At 38.8% G+C, this 19,516-nt stretch overlaps 1 protein-coding gene and 1 long non-coding RNA gene across 5 annotated transcripts in view; both read right to left on the reverse strand.

Moving 5' to 3' along the window:
• Positions 1-2,429, reverse strand: part of hap1 (huntingtin associated protein 1) — a 16,956-nt gene extending 14,527 nt beyond the window's left edge. Inside the window, exon 1 of one of the 4 annotated variants that reach the window (XM_081709711.1) lies at positions 2,088-2,411. In XM_081709711.1, coding sequence (XP_081565837.1) covers positions 2,088-2,223 — 136 coding nt within the window. In that variant the 5' untranslated portion in view covers positions 2,224-2,411. Of the gene's footprint in view, positions 1-1,885 lie in introns of all 4 variants that reach the window. The other 3 variants (XM_027018353.3, XM_027018355.3, XM_081709712.1) reach the window with 3 other exon arrangements.
• An 8,315-nt stretch (positions 2,430-10,744) lies between these two features.
• LOC145656563 (uncharacterized) lies at positions 10,745-18,873 on the reverse strand. The gene is made up of 4 exons (XR_014122188.1): positions 18,720-18,873; positions 16,226-16,375; positions 13,587-13,729; positions 10,745-11,694 (listed from the first exon to the last, which is right to left on the reverse strand). It is a non-coding gene; the product is annotated as an uncharacterized LOC145656563 (long non-coding RNA).
• Positions 18,874-19,516: the final 643 nt, after the last annotated feature.

Below are 19,516 nucleotides of genomic sequence, written 5' to 3' on the forward strand. Positions count from 1 at the left end.
TGTTTGTGTGCATGCTACATGACTGTCCTGACTGCTTAAAGGGGAGCAGACATGACCAATTTAGCATCAGCACCATGAATATGACTAAACAGAACTGCACAGTGCTTGACTCACCCCATTTTATAATCAACCAATTATCAAATTGACCAGAGTGACTCCAGACCCAAACAGCTGTAGTGTCTTGGCAGAGACACAAAGCTCTGTACATTCGCAGGGACACATTAAAGGTGAATGTAACCCTTCAACAGAGTGGATGCAGCAGAAAAGTTGAGACTGGAACAAAAGCCTACACAAGAGGCCATTCTTCACTCCCCAACCGATATACAATCTGACCTACTCTATAGGATTTATATTTAAAAAGCATGACAACAAGAAAGGAAAATCAGATTAGGAGAAACTGCCCACCACATGGTGAGGCTTAGAAGAGTCTGCAAGGTGGCTGGTCAATGGATCTGCAGCTTAAGACAGATCATCCTACAACAGCACACTGAGTGCATGTCACAGAGCAAAGCCGTTTCTGTCTTGGATCTCTACTTCAAATATGCATACAGATTTTGTTTACAAGGCATGTTTACAGAGGATGAGCTGATTAAAGGTCAGACTACAGGGTCTGTAGCAGGGTCACACATCCTGAGGTGTGTGGCTGGCCGAGTTCTCTTGTGTCCTTGGGCCATTAGCCTAGCAGCAGCAGCAGGGCTTTAGCAGCTGTTCTCATGACCAGTAAGAGCTTCTGGCAGGGCCAGTTTCCTAAGCCAAGACCTGAATCCCTTAATTATCTTAACCCCTTCCCCAAAGGAAGTAATGACAAAATGCTGAGTGGGAAAGTTGTAAGATTAAACACCATTAAATAATTTTGATGTAAGTGATGGGCTGCTAGCAGTGGGTAGAACTACTGATTATCAAGCAGAAGGGGCAGGTCTGTTTGGAGGTGGCTAGCAGAGGGATACAGATCTCATGTCCAGCAGGGCTGCCAGATGCCCTTTTACCTTGACTTTGGCTTTACTAATGTTGGGTGTCATTCCCACCAGGGTGTACTTCTACATAGCAAATGCACTGGTAAAAATAAAATATTTGGTTATTTGTACTTGTAAAAAATGTAAAGCAAATTACTTCACAATAAAGAGTGGATTCTTAATTAGGATGAAATAATCATATAACATGCAACAACAAATACAGGAATATCTGCCAAAAAATAAAACAGTGGTTATCTTCCAGTCTGGGCATGTATGTATTTGGATTTGAGCCCAATCAGACTCCTAATCTGCAATTCGAAAACACAGTCTATGTGGACATGTTATCCAAGGAATGCTTCCTCCCAAGGTTAAACAAGCTACATTTGTTACATCAGAGAAACAAACTGGCAGTACTTTAACTTCACGCTGGCCGCAAACCTGTGAGGACCAGTAGATTAGTTATTTTAACAGCCTCATACATGGTACCAACCTCCTGAGAGTTCACTTGTCCTTCAATGATTCACAGAAGGTCTCACTAGGTGCAGAGAAATTCTCTGGTTTAATTTTGATGGATATTGCCCCTAGTAACTTGTCGGAGGTTAGACTGTCCTTTGCTATTCTGAGATCCTCTAAGTGATTGTACGAGAATGGACATGTGTGTGTGTGTGTGTGTGTGTATGCATGTATGTCACCACCTGCACAGGCACACACACACACACACACACACACACACACACACACCCCTAATTTTGCCCTTAACTGGAATTATGTGAGGGGGATGTCAGATGTCATTTCAAAAGAATACCATCATAAGAAATACAGCTCAATAACAAGAGGAAATATCACCGATGAACTAAGCTGGACAGGTGACATAAAAGATATCTGCATTTGCTACATATTTTTATTCCAGAAACAGAGCTCAGAGACCAAACCTCTCATCGCGCTCTCCCTTCTTCACAGCTCCAGTATACTTTCCTTCTCAAGGTCCTTTTTTACATTTTTGGCGGTCAAGCCCCACCAGCTTCCACCGTCTTCTCCGAAACATTCTCACTTCTCCTCTGCATCTTTCCAGCGCCTCCGCAGTCCGTGTGTGAGCATTAACCTGACTGGCTGTGTGCTTGTGCGTGGTGTTACCTTGCACCAGCTCTCTGCACAGACTCTCGGTGCTCCGCTCCTGTTCTTCCTCCTCACGCTCCTCATCTTCCTCGTCCTGACTGAGGCTGCTTTCTCTCTCGCTCTCCTCTGTGCCTGAGACGCTCCACACCTCCATGTCTCCCTCGGCACTCCCTGCTCTGCAGGCTGAGCTAATAGCGGAATTACAGGAGTTTTCCCTGTCTGACTGGTGAATATCTATAGTCCACTACAGAGTCCACACACTGACTCATATGCAGGTTCTTGGGTTGCAGGTATAATGGCGTCTGTGATAAATCCTATCAGGGCGTCAGCTACTGTTTGTGTTCTGACATTTACCTGGCTGCTCTGAGACATGGAGATAAGATAAGGGAGGGAGCTAATAGGTAACTTGGGGAAGGCAGCGAGAAAAAAAACAATTTCTTCTGTCCGTGATTTAATATGATTACAGTAAAAGTCTTTAAATCACAATAGTAGTAGAGAGATGGTTTGTGGGATCATTTTTTGAAAAGACATCTGACATTAGAGAATGAACACCCCATGTTCCAAAAGCAAATGGTACGCTCCAACCTACTGCATGTCAATATGAATAGGTACTGCTAGCGCAGACACTCACCCCATCAAGGTAAAAGCAGCTGGGTGTGTATGTTTGTTTGTGTGTGTGTGGGTGTGTATGTTTGTGTGTGCGTGCATGCATGCACATTTAGAGTTATTTTATATATAAAACAATTTGGCCCTAAGAATTTTTTCAAATACTCTGACAGATTCAGACATGGTTCTACCCTTCCCTATCAATCTGTCACAGACACGCAGAGGATCTGGGATATCTGTTATGCAAATTTAACATTTTTTATATAAAACATTGCCTTCCAACCACAGCATGTTTCCAGTTCGAGACAGTAAAACAGAAAATTTATATTAATAAAACACTGGATTTTGTTTCTGTCAGATAAGAAGTACAGAGAGCAAACCCATATCAGCATTCATGAACCTAGGACACCAGCAATTGGAACACCACACACCACCCCTTTCACTTGCATGACAGTCCCTAACTCCGCAATGCTCACCAACACTGCAACGATCCTCAACATCACAACATTCACCAGTACCACAATCCCCTGCACCAGCTCACCAACACCATTACAATCCCCTCTGCATAAGGTTAAAATTTAATGCAATCCACCACAAGAGGCCATAGTTCAAGCTCTTTAGAAATGATCTTCCAGATAGTTTCACAGGTCAAAAGCAATTGCAATTAATTATCCGCTATTGTTGAACATGTCCAGGTTTTCCACTGTTATTAACTTACATACAGTGTGTAAACACACTAGTCTACTCTGGAATGGGAGGACTGTTCACATACAACTAAAATCTCTTTCAGTGGCCGTCGTAATGAAAATAACATCTCAGAAATGATCAAATGCACGTTGTACAATATCCTTTTTCCAAAGCCAGCTTTGACTCACAGACATGAACATCAGCAACTATATATCCTAACAATACAAAGATGGACACTAATATAAAGAGAGCGCATGGATTCAAGCTAAACTGCTGAATGCAAATGTACACAGAAGTACAGATGTATTGGAACAGTATTAGGAAGAAGGTAAGCTTTGTGTGAGGATCACCATGGGAGCAGCCTTTAAAACAATGATCCCTGATCTTTCAGCAATCACGCATCTAAACTTTAAACCAGCACTAAACAGAAAAAGAACTTAATTTTTCAAATCATTGCTGGATTTAGTACACAGAAATGTATTTAGTACACAGAGGTACACAGAAAATATCACTGCACAGAATCTTTGAGAATGGGTTAAAGCTTCCAGAAATCTTGACTCAAACATCATGCTTACAACATTTATTACAGACATTACAATCATAACAATATGGATGTATACAGTATGTATAGTGGGCTAGGATACTGTAGTGAAGAGATTTGTTCTTCTGCAATTTGTTCAAAAACCAGTCATCAAGGTCAGGTACCTAGGGCCCTCTACCTAGGAGTCACGTGGTGATAAATTCACCAATCAGTTACAGGAAATGTTCAATTAACTAACAGCAGAAAGCACAAATTTATTTGGAAAACCATAACTTATGGTGCAACATTTAATAAATAAGTTATACACAATGTACAGATATTTTCATTTCTATTTTGCATTTAAAAGTCCAGACAGCTGCAAATGTGCTACTTCCAAAGATTCCTCCACTATGTTTAGGATTAATGGGTGGTTTCCAAGGAATCACGCAGCCAATCCGAACACATCTGAAACATTCAACATGTCCAGCCACAAGCCTGCAACATTTACTGTGTAATATTATGTGCTACAGTACATTTCAAGACAAGATTAGGGTATATTACTAAAAATAAAACTGCATAAACATTATTTTAATAAAATGCATAAAGGGGCCAACAGCTCATCAGGTGTGCTGCAAGGTTAGTCATCAGCTTACTTAAGAGTATGTTATTATCAAAATAGCAAGGTACCATTAAAATATGTTAAATCTGATAAGCAAAACTGCTTTTTTACGTAAATAATTTTGTTTTGCCTTATTTTAATTTAAAAAATACTTTAATAAAATCATTTTAACTGCTTGTTATTATACGAAACACATTTTTGGATGATTGACAACATTTTACAAAATACAATTATTTATTTATTTTTACAAAACAGTGACAAATTTTACTCATTTTTATTGCATGGTAGCTCAGTTTTTTCATATGGTTGCATGCACAGTTCTATGTATTTGATTATTGTAGGTTTTTTTGTAGCCTGTAAATAAGTAGTCACTTTTCTAGTCTATATATAGGTTTTTTTGCTTGCACTCTTACTGGAAACGTAAGCACCACCCCTGCTCACCACCATAACAGATTACACACTAAAGTGCTAACATAATCACTAAGATGACGTCCTGTCATCCAGGCCTAGGTGACGGAGAAGCAGCAGACATGCGCTGCCTTGGTGAACAATATTCCTGATGACAGCCTGTTGTCACGTGAGTGTGGTTTACCAGAAACTGCGCACTTCTCACACTACATTGGGTGTTCCCTGGGTGGAGTAGTTTAGAATTATTCAGATCGGGGACACAGAAGTCTAACCTAATTGTGACTTGGTGACTGGGTTGCGTTTTACTCTGGCAAAAAAAATATACTTGTTTATACTAATGTAAGAGATAAAGTTTTGATATTCACTACAAAGAAGCCAGTAATCTGTCTATAGTTTGTCTATATGTTTAACAAGACCTGCTAAAATGGGAACCTTTTTGTCATCTACTTCCTGAATAGAGAAATCTCTCTGAATGTGGAAGGAGCAAAGTCACGCATGCTGAATATTAACTTTCTTGATATAAAGTAAATGATTACTGGGCTGAAAGGCAAAATGGCTGAAAAATAAGAAAACAAGGTAATGTACTAGTTGGTGGTCTCACCACCCTTTAACCCTTTCTGTTATATAGCAGTGACATATACTCTACACAAGCCTTTGGACTCATAATGCCATCAGACTAGCCTGTCTGTACAATGTGGATGTCTAAGTTCAACAGTGACAGAGGAGCAGCTGAATGGCAATATCTTTAATGTTTTTAAACTAAAGTGAAATAAAGACATCCTTCACTTGAATGCCTTTCCTGCTTTACAAAATAACCCTTTCATCTGATAAGATGGAATTCACTGAATGTTTCTAAGTGACTATTGGGGGAAAGCATGGATCTTAATCACAGATTCTAAACAGTACAGCATACAATAGGAATGACTAAGTTCCACATCTGAGCTTACTATAAAAGCATGTCTGTCATACTTTAATCACAAATGTCTTATAAACTACAAAAATATGTATGCTCCTTTGTCTAATTTTGTTGAAATGTTTGCGAATTAATGATGTTTCTCATACCACTGCAAAAGAAAGACAAATTTACTGTTGTGAGGTCAGGCTTCTTCTGTTACTCATAGTGCACTCGACTACTCCAATGTACTCCACTCAATTCTATTGTGAAACTATACCAGATTTACATCACTGGGGTTGTCATGGCATCAAGATGACTGCAAATTATATACCATAACTGCCCCATCATATACACCATATACCTCAAACTGCCCCATCATATACACCATATACCTCAAACTGCCCCATCATATACACCATATACCTCAAACTGCCCCATCATATACCCCATATACCTCAAACTGCCCCATCATATACACCATATACCTCAAACTGCCCCAGCCTTATTGAAGTCTGCAAGTTCTATTTTCACCATGGCCAGAGTACAACCACATTGTTGTTCTAATCACACATTCCTTCTTACATTATCTTTTTTCCTAAGTATGCTGATGTCATTAGTAGTGAAAACAAAAACCAATCACTCTTTTTAAGCACAATTGTTTCAAACTATCCCTCCTTCAAAAATATATGCACCAAGTTTGCTACTACTAAGAGTAGTAGAGGTGCTCACGAAGACTCCCAGAATGCCATGAGCCACCACACACTATATTTCATTTAAAAGTTAAATGCTGTTAATAGTTGGATGGTGGATTTGTGTGCATGTGTTCGATTTTGTCCAGTTGTGTTGGTTTTGTTCATTAATAAAACAAAAATTAGTGTACCATTTGTGATATGTTTGTCTTTTGGTTACTTTCTTCATATTTTGCCTATAGTTCAGTTTCCATTTATGTATGTTTGCCATGTATGAGAGTGTTTTTAAGTCTTTGTAGAGCAAAAAATCAATCAATCAATCTCTGAATAAAAAGGGCACTTTCTTGCACTTTTTGTTGTCCTAACACTGAAATACACCAACATAGTATGTTGTATGTTTGTTTTCATTTATAATTCTTGTAATAGTAGATGTCTCTTATAAAAATCCGATTATAACATATATTTATATTATTTCAAAGGCTAGTGAGACCAACAGGCTAATTCTCTTCATTTTAATACCTGCACTACGCACATATCCTCTAACAGCTCATCCTGGGGCTGTCGGCTAGGCCATCTTCGGCCACTAGAGGGAGGCGCAGAATATTTTCACAGTAATCAGGCAATTAGCCACACCTGGCATCCAACCTACTGAACAGCACCTCACAGGCACCCTGCTGCTCAGTCTTTCTTTCCTGGTAATCCAGGAAGAAACATTAAGAGCTTCCTCTCGGGTTCTTGCCATCCTTCCATGTTTGGCTATGGTTGAAATAGCTTACTATATACTTCATATTGCACACAGTATATAATAGCACCCATAGCAGTATAGTCTCCATTATGTGACACGCACACACCATACTATAGGGTCACATTGAAAGTAAGAAGGTTCTGCCTACTCGTGAAAGATTTTTCACCACCGTTTCATGATGGGTTGCAGTATACCCTGAAGTTAGCTGTGGTCACGTACTGGAATATTTGGCCGGAGTAATACATCATCTGTATACCTTGTGCGTGTTGGAAAAGTGATTTTGATCACAGTGCATAAGGCGGACTGATCAGGGGCCTAATCAGTACGCGAGTAGTGTAGTAGGCTATTTTGAACATGGCCTAAGATTTCTTTTTGCTCTCCCTGGTAGCACACTGGCCTGGGCACTCAGAGTAGTGGTTCGAGCCCCACCTTGGGATTCCTCTTCTGGAAGCCTCCTGTAATCATTCCCCAGGCCCAGTGGGTGTTAGCTCCCAGGACAGAGGGGATTTCTGAAAATCTGCGAGTCTACAATTTTCTGCCTGGGTTAACCCATATTTGACAAGCACACATTTTTGTTGTTTTGTAGTGCAAGTATTCCATATAGTTAGTAAATGCCAAAGCTGAAATGAATCCTACCCTTTACGTTGGAACTGACTGATGGTTAGACAAATGCACACGTAGCCTGCAGAGTCAGAAAAACCCAAGCACTCTGAGGGGAGTAGATACCAAAAATCAGACTCACAGAAGTATTTGAGTGTTTCGTCGATCTGTTCGTAGGTGAGCCCCAGAGCGGCCTCTGGTGGCAGCAGTGGAGTGTGCAGCCAGTCATCGTGATCATACCCAAACACCTCGTCTGCCCGTAGAGTGTATCTGGGTAATTTCTCTGTTAGAAGACTCACTATCTCCACCTCTGGCAAATCCACACCTGAACATAGATCTGTTGCAGAAAAGGAGTGACAAAAGTATTTAGACTTCTTATAGTTTTTAGAGTAAATTTTACTTAATACTGTAGTTACATAACACAGGGTATTTAACGTTAGACAAACAAAGCTAACAATAACCCTACGATGTCAAGGAGACAAAGACTAGGCTCACTGTACCGTTAATCAGAAGCAGCTACCTTGCACTTACCCTCTGTACAGCAGAAACTCTCCGATAGGATGAATTGCAGTGAGGCTACAGCCTCTCACTGCACAGAGCGCTGACTTTTAGTTTTTAAGAAATGTCTTTCCTGCACTCTACTGGACAAAGAATGGTAATGCAAAAGACAGGATTGAAAGGGCCCATATCTTACATTTTCCTTCATTTATAATTCATTTTAACATGACAATTTTTTAACCTCTCTATCTCTTCAAATGAACCAGACTGTTTCTACTACTGATAGATAAATGTAAGATAAATTAGCTCTGTTCTGATTAGCTGCCTTGTATTGTCCCTCATTCAAAAAGCACTCAGACCTGAAATGCCTAAGACCTGCTATGCAAGTGGGCGGGGCTAAAATGTAGTCGGCTGAATGGGCGTAGATTTACAAATGAGTTCGTTCTCATGACAAAAGTGATTTTAAAATGTGCCATTTTTATAGCCTAGATTCCACATGTGGACAGTATGGATTGGTGGAGTGAATGGTGTGATCTGAAACTTTAACAATATTTACATATTATTTCAAAATACCTTATTTCAATAAAGCAAGTAAAACGCAGTTTTCCATGATAGGAGCCCTTTCAAGATATGATTACCTGTTTCTCTGATTCTTCAAATTATGGCGATCAATTCATGGAGAAACAGTATTTTGTGAAGTACAAGAATTGTACCTGTCTTTTGCCTGCATTTGAATGAGATTATTGGTATTATATTCTAAAATAACCCCAATGCAATATATGCTCACCAGCCACTTCATTAAAAACACCTTGTTTCATAGTCACTGGGCACTTTATGATGTTTCTGAAAACAAATCACATGATCTGACCCTGGATGACTACCAGGGTGGCTACCACAAACTATGCATGAAGACAAGCTATAGACTTTAATTTTACTACTCATTTCTTAGTTCTAAGTGGTGTTTCTAATAAAGTTGCTGGTACATTAAGTTCACACAAATATGGTCACCTTTAGTAAAGTGAACAGGAACACAATGGCATCACAATAAGTAATATTATTCAGTCATAAAAATAACAAATTAAATTTAAGACAGCATTTGAATGATTTATTTTTGTTCATATATATTACAGAATAGGTACAATGTTTATTAAAACAAAAGGGTAGATCCATACATGGCTCAGTCTAATGGCTTTGGCACTATGAGACCTGACACGTCTCTGCATCTTCTCACTGGGCTTAAACCAAATGGGGGAGTTTTTTTGTGTTTAAGCCTTCAAAAAGCCTGAATAAACTTTATTTTCAAAAAGGGAAACCTTTTATTTTAAAGTTCATTCTGCATATGTTTTAATTAACAGCAATATCAGAGATGATTCTTTGAACTTCATTGAATTGCAGTACCGTTCAACTCCCTGATAGCACAAAGTTCAAAGCTGCAGCCTGGCCTCCCACAGAGGACGATGAAGAATGTGGTGTTGGTGTCAGCCTGCTCTCCCTCACTCACACTGGACTGCACTTCAGATGCTGGCCTTTGTGTCCAAATAGTAAAAACCTTTGGCTTTTCACTTCCAGTCAGCCAATTATTTACATCTCCAAAACCCCTAATAAATCTGAACTTTCACTATACAACCATAAGTCATTGAAATTGTCTTAGGGTTGGATGTAGCCTAAACAGTAAAGATTTCACATTCTTTGCAGCTGTTGACTACAGAACAAATTTGCAGAAAATAAAAATTAGGTATACAAAAATTATAAAAATATAGATATTCTTTTGGTAGACTATCTAAAGGCACGCATGGCTAGAGTAGAAGTTTCTTGTTTTCAAAAAGGAGAATTATCTGTATTTCTTGGCCTACATTATCTGTATTTTTGCTCCACTGGGTAATGGTTAATCTCTGTCAGAATGTACTGAGTTCTGAATGCTAAAGCTATTAGCAAGGTTGATCACATTAATTATCAAGAAGTTAATAATCTCTGGGTGGGAAATCCTTCATTTACCAATGAAACAAAGATCATCGGTACATAAAGGTACTGAAAAGACACTTCGAGGACACTGAAATTATTTTCACATGAACAAGCCTCTTACCTGTAAGAGTGGACACATCCTGGTGGGATTTAACCAGGAGAGGGCCATGTCTCAGCTTCCCAGGAGCAAGGCCGAGGTCCTGGCTGAGGGACCTGCATACCCCTCCCTGCTCCTTGTGGAGGGTGAAAGATTCTCGGGGCTCCAGGAGGGCCTGAAAGGGGCCAGCCAGAGGAGAGGGAACAGGGGCAGGCGAATGGGGTAGCAGGAGTAGGGTGTAGGATCAGGGTTCTGAGTGCCAAAGTGCCACAAATTAATGCTTCTGCTGCCACCTAGTGGATCGGAGAGGAAAGGATTTGGAGAAATGCAGAATGCATTTCCTACAACAGAGAGAAAGGGTACAAAAATATTAAAAAGGAAGTGTGTTCATTTTGGCAAGCATTTGCCTAAATACTGAAAAACTGATGTCAATGTTTACGCGTTTCCCTAGCAACTTTGTTCAGTTTTATCTTGTTTTAGCATTGTGAAAATGAATGCTTAAGAAAGGAACAGTGGCTCTTTTGTGCCACGCCATATCACTTTCTCCTGAGCAGTCCACCCATGTGTAAGGGGATAGGCTCTCGTGCAGCAGTAGGGAAGAGGTCATGTTTGCACTTTATTCATCTCTACATAGCCATGAATGAGAATTGCCTTAGGTCATATATCAAACAAGCATGACGTATTAAATTCATGTGCTGGCACATTGCTACTGCTAAGACCTTTGTTGCTCCAAAAACAGCACTTTCTCAGTCAAGGGATGAAAGTTGCTTGGACATTACAAAATGTCATGATGATGTGGTGATGACACAATTTTTCTTAGCAGTCAGAACTCTGAAAGACCAACAGAATGCAAAGGGGAAAATCTGAGATTTCCATATGCCGATGTGTGACGCAGTAATATTTGCATGACTAGCATCTCAGTTTAAACAGAAGCATTATAAGATTCTGCTCTGGCAGGACTGGATAAGATGGGTGCTTTATAAATTATTGTACATTTTATGGATTTGTGAAAACAAATGTGACCATATGAAATATGTGACATTTCACATGTATAATATATAATATGTGAAATACTTAAACAGTGAAACATAAACCAACAAAACTGCAACAAGAAAAAAAATTTCAGTCAGAGGGTTGAAAGCAACAAGTGTAATTTCTGGGCATATATGAACTTGCCCTAACTGTGGTCACAAAGACCAAGGTTGAAGTGTAGAATACAATATCTCAAGGACAGTGATACTGCTGCTCTGAGCCAACCATGCTGTAACACACGGGTGTGTACGTGTGCATTGTCACAGACTAAAGAGCGGGGAGGGAGGGAGGGAGAGAGAGAGAGAGAGAGAGAGAGAGAGAGAGAGAGAGAGAGAGAGAGAAACAAACAAAAGGAAATAGGATGAAGGGAAGTACTTGAGATTTAAAAAAAGGTTTCAGCCTGCCAAAACCATACTGAATAATGCACAATTATGGAAGAGGGGGAGGGGCAAGCTGAATGCTCAGTGAACATCTCGTGTGTGACTGGCTGAAAGGGACATGCTCTCTGAACAGTCTCCAAGGAGACCAGAGGACTATGAACCGGCTTGGTCACATGACACCTCTGTTAGTGGGTCTTCATGAGCTTGGACACATAAGGTAATTTGACCAAGCAAGAGCTCACATTTCAAATGATTTTGGCAAAGATAAAAAAACAACAGAAAATTATGTGAAAGATAGAAAGGTTTCTATTAAAAATCAATAAATTCAGCCATTTCATTTCTATAATGTTGAAGTAGAGCATTAAGATAGTGTCCCAGTGAGGTTTCATGGTTGAAAATCTGTGAAAATTTGCAAATGCAAACTTTTATGAAACTTTCTAATGGTTAACGTTATGCCTGGTGTATTGGTCATACATTTTCTTACATCTTAATTATTAAATTATTCATTATTATGAATTAATTCCAATACAATACTCTTAGCCATTAAAATACTTACAAACATTTTTGGGGTCAGGTAGGATTGTCTTCATATTTATAAACATTACTTTGAAAGCAAGAACTCTTGAGAACACAAAAAGAAACAATCAACATCAACAATGACTACACTACAAAGGCCATATAAACAAAAAGTTAAAAAATAAAAGGTAAATCACTTGAAAAACATCGAGGCTGAAAATTTAGAAGCATTATGTCAGCAAGTCTGTGACTGCTAACCCTTTATTGTTCGGTTCTAAACCAACAAAATCAAATCTGTCATTTTTGTTAGGAAATCCACTGTACATTCTTAACCATTCATAACAGCAGAATCTCTCTGGTCACTATACCAAGATAAAAGTGAAAATGGACTATAGTCCACATTTCTACACATCTGACACACTCTCTCTTTCTCTCAGCAGCGGGGTATCAGACTTGTGCATGACCTGTGATTAGCAGAATGGAGGGCCTACCTTTCCCAGACTCTTAAGCAATGATCAGTAAAAAGCTAGTGATAATTTTCTGTATCCTGCATCATTGTATAAACAAAAGAAGTATAGGATCTTATACAAGACATCTGCCTTCCTGTACATCTCATCCCACTTGAGAAGAAAACGACAGGCTACAAGAAGGAAGACAATGGGCTAATGTGTAGGTTCCCGTTAGTAGGTGGGTTTTTGTTTACCCAAAGCCTTTCCTGATGTCTCGAAGTCATAAATGGATGGTTTGTACAAGGATACAAAAGGAGTGGTGAAATTTAGATAAGTAACAATAAACACAACTGTACTTCTAGACATCACAAACAAGAATACATCACCAATTTCGTGTCAAAATCAAGTTTGAAGATGTTTCCAAGACTAACAGGTTATGTTTTTCATTTTTGTGTATATCACAATGAATTTTAATCTTCACCAGACGTTTCCACAAGAGGATCCAATAACCAACACTCCTGTTTTATCATGATGCCAAAACAGTCCTGGCAAAGATGGCCTTGATACATGTGTGGTGCCTCAAACATGGGAGCCATACAGTAAACTGTAAACTTTCTTTGCGTGATTTTTGTTTGTTTGATGTTTTTCCAGTACTTATAAAAACAGCCATGTGAGAACGAAAAAAGATTTTGAAAGTATAACAAAAGAACAGTCTGAGCTAAAATAACGGCACATTGTGACATTTGAATGTTGTATCAGTTCGCATGAATCAGCGGATAGTACGTTGATATGCTGATAGAACTCTTTCACTCACCCCTGCTGGAGGATGCCTTCAGTTCAACAGGTCTGAGATAAGCCTCTGTCTATCAGTTCCCAGTATCTCACTGGTGTTAATTAACAGTCCACATTGCCTGCGTGCACACTCTTACTTGCACTTTATAGACAGGAGTGGCAAAGCTGTACAAATACAAACAATCACACAAAAAGCCTAAGCACAGAGCAGCATGGATCATTTATCCTAGTTTGACTGAATCAGATTATTCCCTGAAATTAGGGCATGCATTATGAGTCTGTATTTTTTATGTTTTAAAAAAAATTAAATCCATTATACTGTAACCTCATTACAGATTTCCCATTAAAGCAGTTCCTCTTTCCCATAAAGACTAATAAATGTAATCTTCACATTCGTGACTTTATTTAGCCTCTGAACAAAGGATTCACAGGGGAGCACAATTAAACAGAAGATATTCTTCATGCTTGCCTGTCAGTCAACAGACATGCATTACTGTAACTTTTATTTCTGGATCCTTCTATGCATATGAACCTTGGTTGGTATGAGAGTGCTGCTTCTAGAGCCATCTAACTAAAAATGATACACATTCCCCCAGTTATCCTACTCCTGACATCTGCAAGGAATCTAAAAAATGACCTCTTGGTTCCTGTGACAGTATTTTAAAGAATAAATTTTACTATTTTGAATGTGAACCAGTGAACGTGGAAATCATTTAATGATAAATCTCCTTTTTAGAAAATGAAAGATTCACTACAGCCACTCATTTTTAGATGTTCAACTTTAAAAAGTCACAAACCATATTTTTGATTAGTTTTTCTGATTTTATTTGTGAAACATTTTACAAAAGTGTTAGAATATATTCCATTGCTCTCCTATTTTATCTGTGTTTTCTCAGATTTTCATGAACAGACTTTCTTGAACATTTTTCTCAGGCTTTCGTGAAAAGTCCACTGGAATGTGTTTAAGCTCAGGGATAAGCTTCTGAGGAGCTTTATATAGCTCAGTACTGAAGCTATCATCAAGACTGCACTCTGTGTGATCAGAAATAATGAGAAAGCACAGCCTGACAAGGTATACGTTGAAAAAAAAAAAACAAGTCTCACTTTTGAATCCAAAAAAAAAAACCTTTTCCAATTTGTCTCTAAAGCAGTGAAAAAATATTACTAATATTACTGCAACCATAATGTACCTATTGTTCATTTATGTGCTCATGCTTGAATCTACCATATTCACAAGCATGTTCAAACTGGCACAATGAATTACAAGGACAGAATCATTTAAGCAAAGAGAGTGCTGTTTGGCCTATATCCCACTTAATTAACCTTTGCTGTCAATAAAAGGCTGGCATAGCTGTGACCCTGTAAAATGCACAGTGCTCACAGGTAGGCTCCCCTAACCATCATTAAAGGTCATCATTACACACTGGCTCTTCCCTCTGCCTGACACAGATTGCCTCAGCACCTCCAAATCAGGAGACTGGATCAAATGTATGATCAACAGAACACAGTTAAACATTAACCTCCAACCACCACACCTCTGCCTTAAACAGGTTTTCCATTCCATATGCTGTCACAGTAATACATTATGTTCATAATTGCTTGGCCAAGCAGAGGAAGAGTATAAATTACACAGTCACAGAACTCCAGACTCCTTCCCTCACCGCCTAAAAATCTGTGGATATATTGATAAATAGAAAATGGAATCAACTTTCAAACTGATCTGATCGTGGTGATCATTTTGTCATCTATTTGTGCCTTAAAATTCTGCTTCCAGTTTATCTGAAGATTCTGAGGTAATTATACATTTGCCTTCCCTCTGCATATGTATATGCATATGTGTGTGTTCTAAAATTTGACAATATAATTAAGGACACTGTTGTATAAAGGTAGCATGCACATGCACAGTCCACACACACACACACAAACACACAAAATAAATAAACTGTGCTTATCAGTAATGTTTAGATCAATGTATCTGCAGGTCAGAAGATTTTCAAATTACAGTTTTCAAAAATAATCATAGGTCATGCAGCTTGACCGTAGACATAATAATGTCCCTTACTTCACATTGCTTTCAGTCTTACATTTATGGCATTGAGCTGATGCCTTTATCCAAAGCAGCTGACAATTATGACTGAGTACAACTTATGCAGTTGAGGGATAACAGTGTTGCTCAGAGGCCCCAACAGTGACAACTTGGCAGTGGTGGGACTTGAACCAGCAACCTTTTGATTACAAGTCAAGTAACTTAACCACTGAGCTACTACTGCCGCTTTGCCAACTTAGAGTTTGCTAAAAGCACCACCTGTCCAGGACTGCTGATGACACATAACATGTAGTGAATTCAGGCAAAGAAACTACACTGCCCATTAGGCCTGTCAAATAAACATATAAATAAACGTATGGAGTATTAACAAGAGTATTTCTCTATCATTTAGAATAACAGGCTAAAGGTCAAGCAGCCATACAGTAAGCAAACATTTAAAATCATCCACATGTAGCTAAAGTCTAAAATGACATGATATTTTGGGCCCTCTCCAGTGAACACAGAGCTGCTTACTCTGGTGCCAGTATGAGAAGTAACTACAAGAGTGTAGACACTGGTATACATTAAATGATATACACACAGCACTTGTTTTCGTATTGTCAGGGATTACTTACTGAAGGCGCGGAAGGATTCCTGTATTCCTTAAAGAATAAGGGTTTTTCTTTCTTGTGGTGACAGCCTAGAAGTCACGTTCAAAACTGTGTCCTCTTCACAACCTCCAAGCTACATTGTCTGCCCGGTGTCGCATGCAGTGAAAGCACCTCCTGTTTAATGAAAGAGAGGGAGGGGTGGAGAAGAGGAGGAACAGAAATGGGGCAGAGTGGGAGGAGCAGAGAGGGGTGCATCAGGAAGAGGAAGAGAACCAGAAAGTGAGTGACAGCGTAAAAACAAAGAGACTGAGACTGGCCTAAAATGAATAACCTGCTGAGAGAGTGAGAAAGAGAAAGAGAGAGATGTGAGGAGGCTATGAGTCAGCACTTTGCAGCTCATATGTAATGTAGCTGCTGGAATGGGCTTCCCCAACAATCCACCAAAATGGATTCTTAAGATGCCTTTACTACAGTGCAGTTATACTCTAAAAATACTCCAAAGAAGATTCGGTTGATGAAACCTTGTGGTTTTCACTGATTCTTGCTGCATTCGACATTGGATAGCGCCATCCAGAGGGGGTAAACCAAACTCAGAATGAAGGGAATATGTTGGATCATTACAAATTAGAACGGCTTTCTTAAGTACAGCTCTGTTACAAAGATCCACCAATGACCTTTGTTGGTTCCTGCTACTTTCCCCAACATCTTATTGATTCTGGTCAATTTGTTTTTATGAACTAATGTCAGGTGCCGCTACCATATAGAAACATTAATAAAGAGACTTTCTATCAAGGGAACATACACTTTTACCAGAGTCTTATCACTTACCTCAAACCCCTTCAGTTTCTAAGCAAATACAGTCTCTAGCTTTCTTGCATAAACAATCAACATTGTATGTAAAACTCAACTGTTGACCCATGTGTATTCCTAAGTACTTTAAAATAACTTACAATCTCCACAGAATGATCACAAGAGTAAGGGGTAGAAATGAATATACGTGATTTAAATTATTTTTGTTTTTCATCATTAATTAACGAAGCTGAATTTACACTAGATGAGATGCAGAAATCAGGATCAGCAGACACGATCCAGAAAACAAGACAAGAACTAAGATCAGTGGTAATAAGATGTGGGCGATGCAAATGATGGATGTGGAAGATTAAAACACACACACGCACACGTACACGCACACACTACCCCGGTCAACCATCTTGAGATCAACTGAGATCAACTCACAGAGTTAGTGTTTTCTACACCAGACTTAGATGCAAATCTCAGGGTGTTCATTTATGCAATCGTAAGTAAATGCTCCATTTACAAGCGCAAGACTGACGACAAAGCACATCAAACAAAGATATAATGCATAATGACCCGGAAGACACGAAATCTTATCTATTCCATGTAAGGCACACATATACACACGTACGAAGATGTGCATAAATTCTAAATACAGTCAGTTCTATGGTTGTAGTCACTATACCAAAGGCCTGGGGGGAGTTGATGGATCTTTTAAAATTCACGTAGTTAAAAAATATTAGATAAATAAAAACGTGAGACTGAAAGGCAGGATATAGAATCAGTGAGTTTTGAAAACAGACATCTCATAGTTTATGTTCAATTAAAGAGCCGTCTAAACACGCAGATAATGCTATAGACACAAAGTAAGCGTTTAAAGTTCTTAACATTACTAAACTCTTGTTAACCGACAATGATCCTACATTTAATTGCAATTATATATGTAATGAAGAACGCCTGTAAAGGTTTTAAAAGTTACATGCCTTTTTATAAATACATTTTAGAAATTAATGTGAAAGATCACTCTTAGATAGTATGATTTGTTTGACAGTAAAAGAGATATCTGTTAACACATTATCTAGTTTATGATTCGTATGTTTCTGAAAACACCTAAAATATTATTTAGATTTTTTTCTTATATTGAAAACGTTCAGAAAAACTTGCAAACTTATCTACAATTGCAAATAGTACAATGCACGACTTGATTATAGAGCCAGCGGACCACTGGAGCGCGATGTGAGATCCCCTTTGATTCTTAACTGATAGAGCTTCGTAACCTTAACTGATAACACTAGTTGATATTATTCGCCCCTGCGCCTTTATAACATGTTAACTCTCCTAAAGAGCAAACCACCACTCTGGGAAAACACCAGGACACCAGACTCCTGCTGATGCAACTCGACCTTATTTGGAAGTGAGGAAGTACGGTAGCCTAGTCTGTATTAAGAAACGTCACCAAAAAAATCTCTATTAGGGCAATTTGTTGTCTTTGACATTGTACGTCAGAAAAGGTTTTGGTCGGTCTGATTACCGAGTTATCTTCTATGATATGATATTCTTATATTAAACGCTGAAGGCTTATGAAATGTTCTCGCTGTCCCACCCTGCCAAACCCGGATTGTGAAGTCGCCTAAATAATACAGTGCTATTATTATGTATGTTGTATATTTATGTATAAATATTACGTATGCTGTTTAGCAGTGTGTTTTAGAATGTAACTTACTTTAACACGAGTTGTTCCGTCCTCCCGCGTTGTCAGACTTTCGCTTTGAGCTGTTTTGCCTGAGAACTTTTTCAAAAACGAATTAGACTGTCAAAATTCAGTCAGATAGGCGGTCATATACACTCGGCCAACTTGAAAGATCAAATTTGTGGAACACATGGTCCATAAGAGGTCGCCCTCCTACTGAGACTAATAAAATATGCTTATTGCAAATGAGCTCATCAGGGAAAGTGTTTTGCTTATTTCAAAACTCGAGTTTAAAAGTGTTTTTTAAACATAAGCAGCGTCTTTAAACGTTTATCATTTGTATGAAGGAAATTGGTGATATTATCTGTTGACATCTGCAGTGATAGGCAACATCTATCCAATGTCGAATGCAGCAAAAATCAGTTCATATGCAGGTTTACGTCTGCGATATGGTTGGGTTATTCAAGGACGTTCAGAGAATCCACTTGAGTGTTGTTTTGGCTGCATGGTTTAGGTCATTATCATGTTGAAATGTGAACTATTACCACAGTCTGAGTTTGCGTGCATTCTCTGAATGAGATGTTCTTCAAGGATGTTCTTATATTGGCTGTATTCATCCATCCCTCACTTGTTACTAGTCTTCCTGTCCCTGCTACTGAGAAACCCCCGCATAGCATGATGCCATTTAGCAAACTTCAAGCAGGCTGTCATATGCCATTTACTCAACAGTAGCACCTGTCTTGCAATTGTGCCATAAAGGCCCGATTTACAGAGTGCTGCAGAGATCAGTGTCCATACAGTAGGTTTTCCCATCATTGCACTGGACTTTT

Source organism: Electrophorus electricus, unplaced genomic scaffold (genome assembly GCF_041902795.1).
Source record: "Electrophorus electricus isolate QZ-2024a unplaced genomic scaffold, ASM4190279v1 Scaffold79, whole genome shotgun sequence".
Taxonomy (NCBI): Eukaryota; Metazoa; Chordata; class Actinopteri; order Gymnotiformes; family Gymnotidae; genus Electrophorus; species Electrophorus electricus.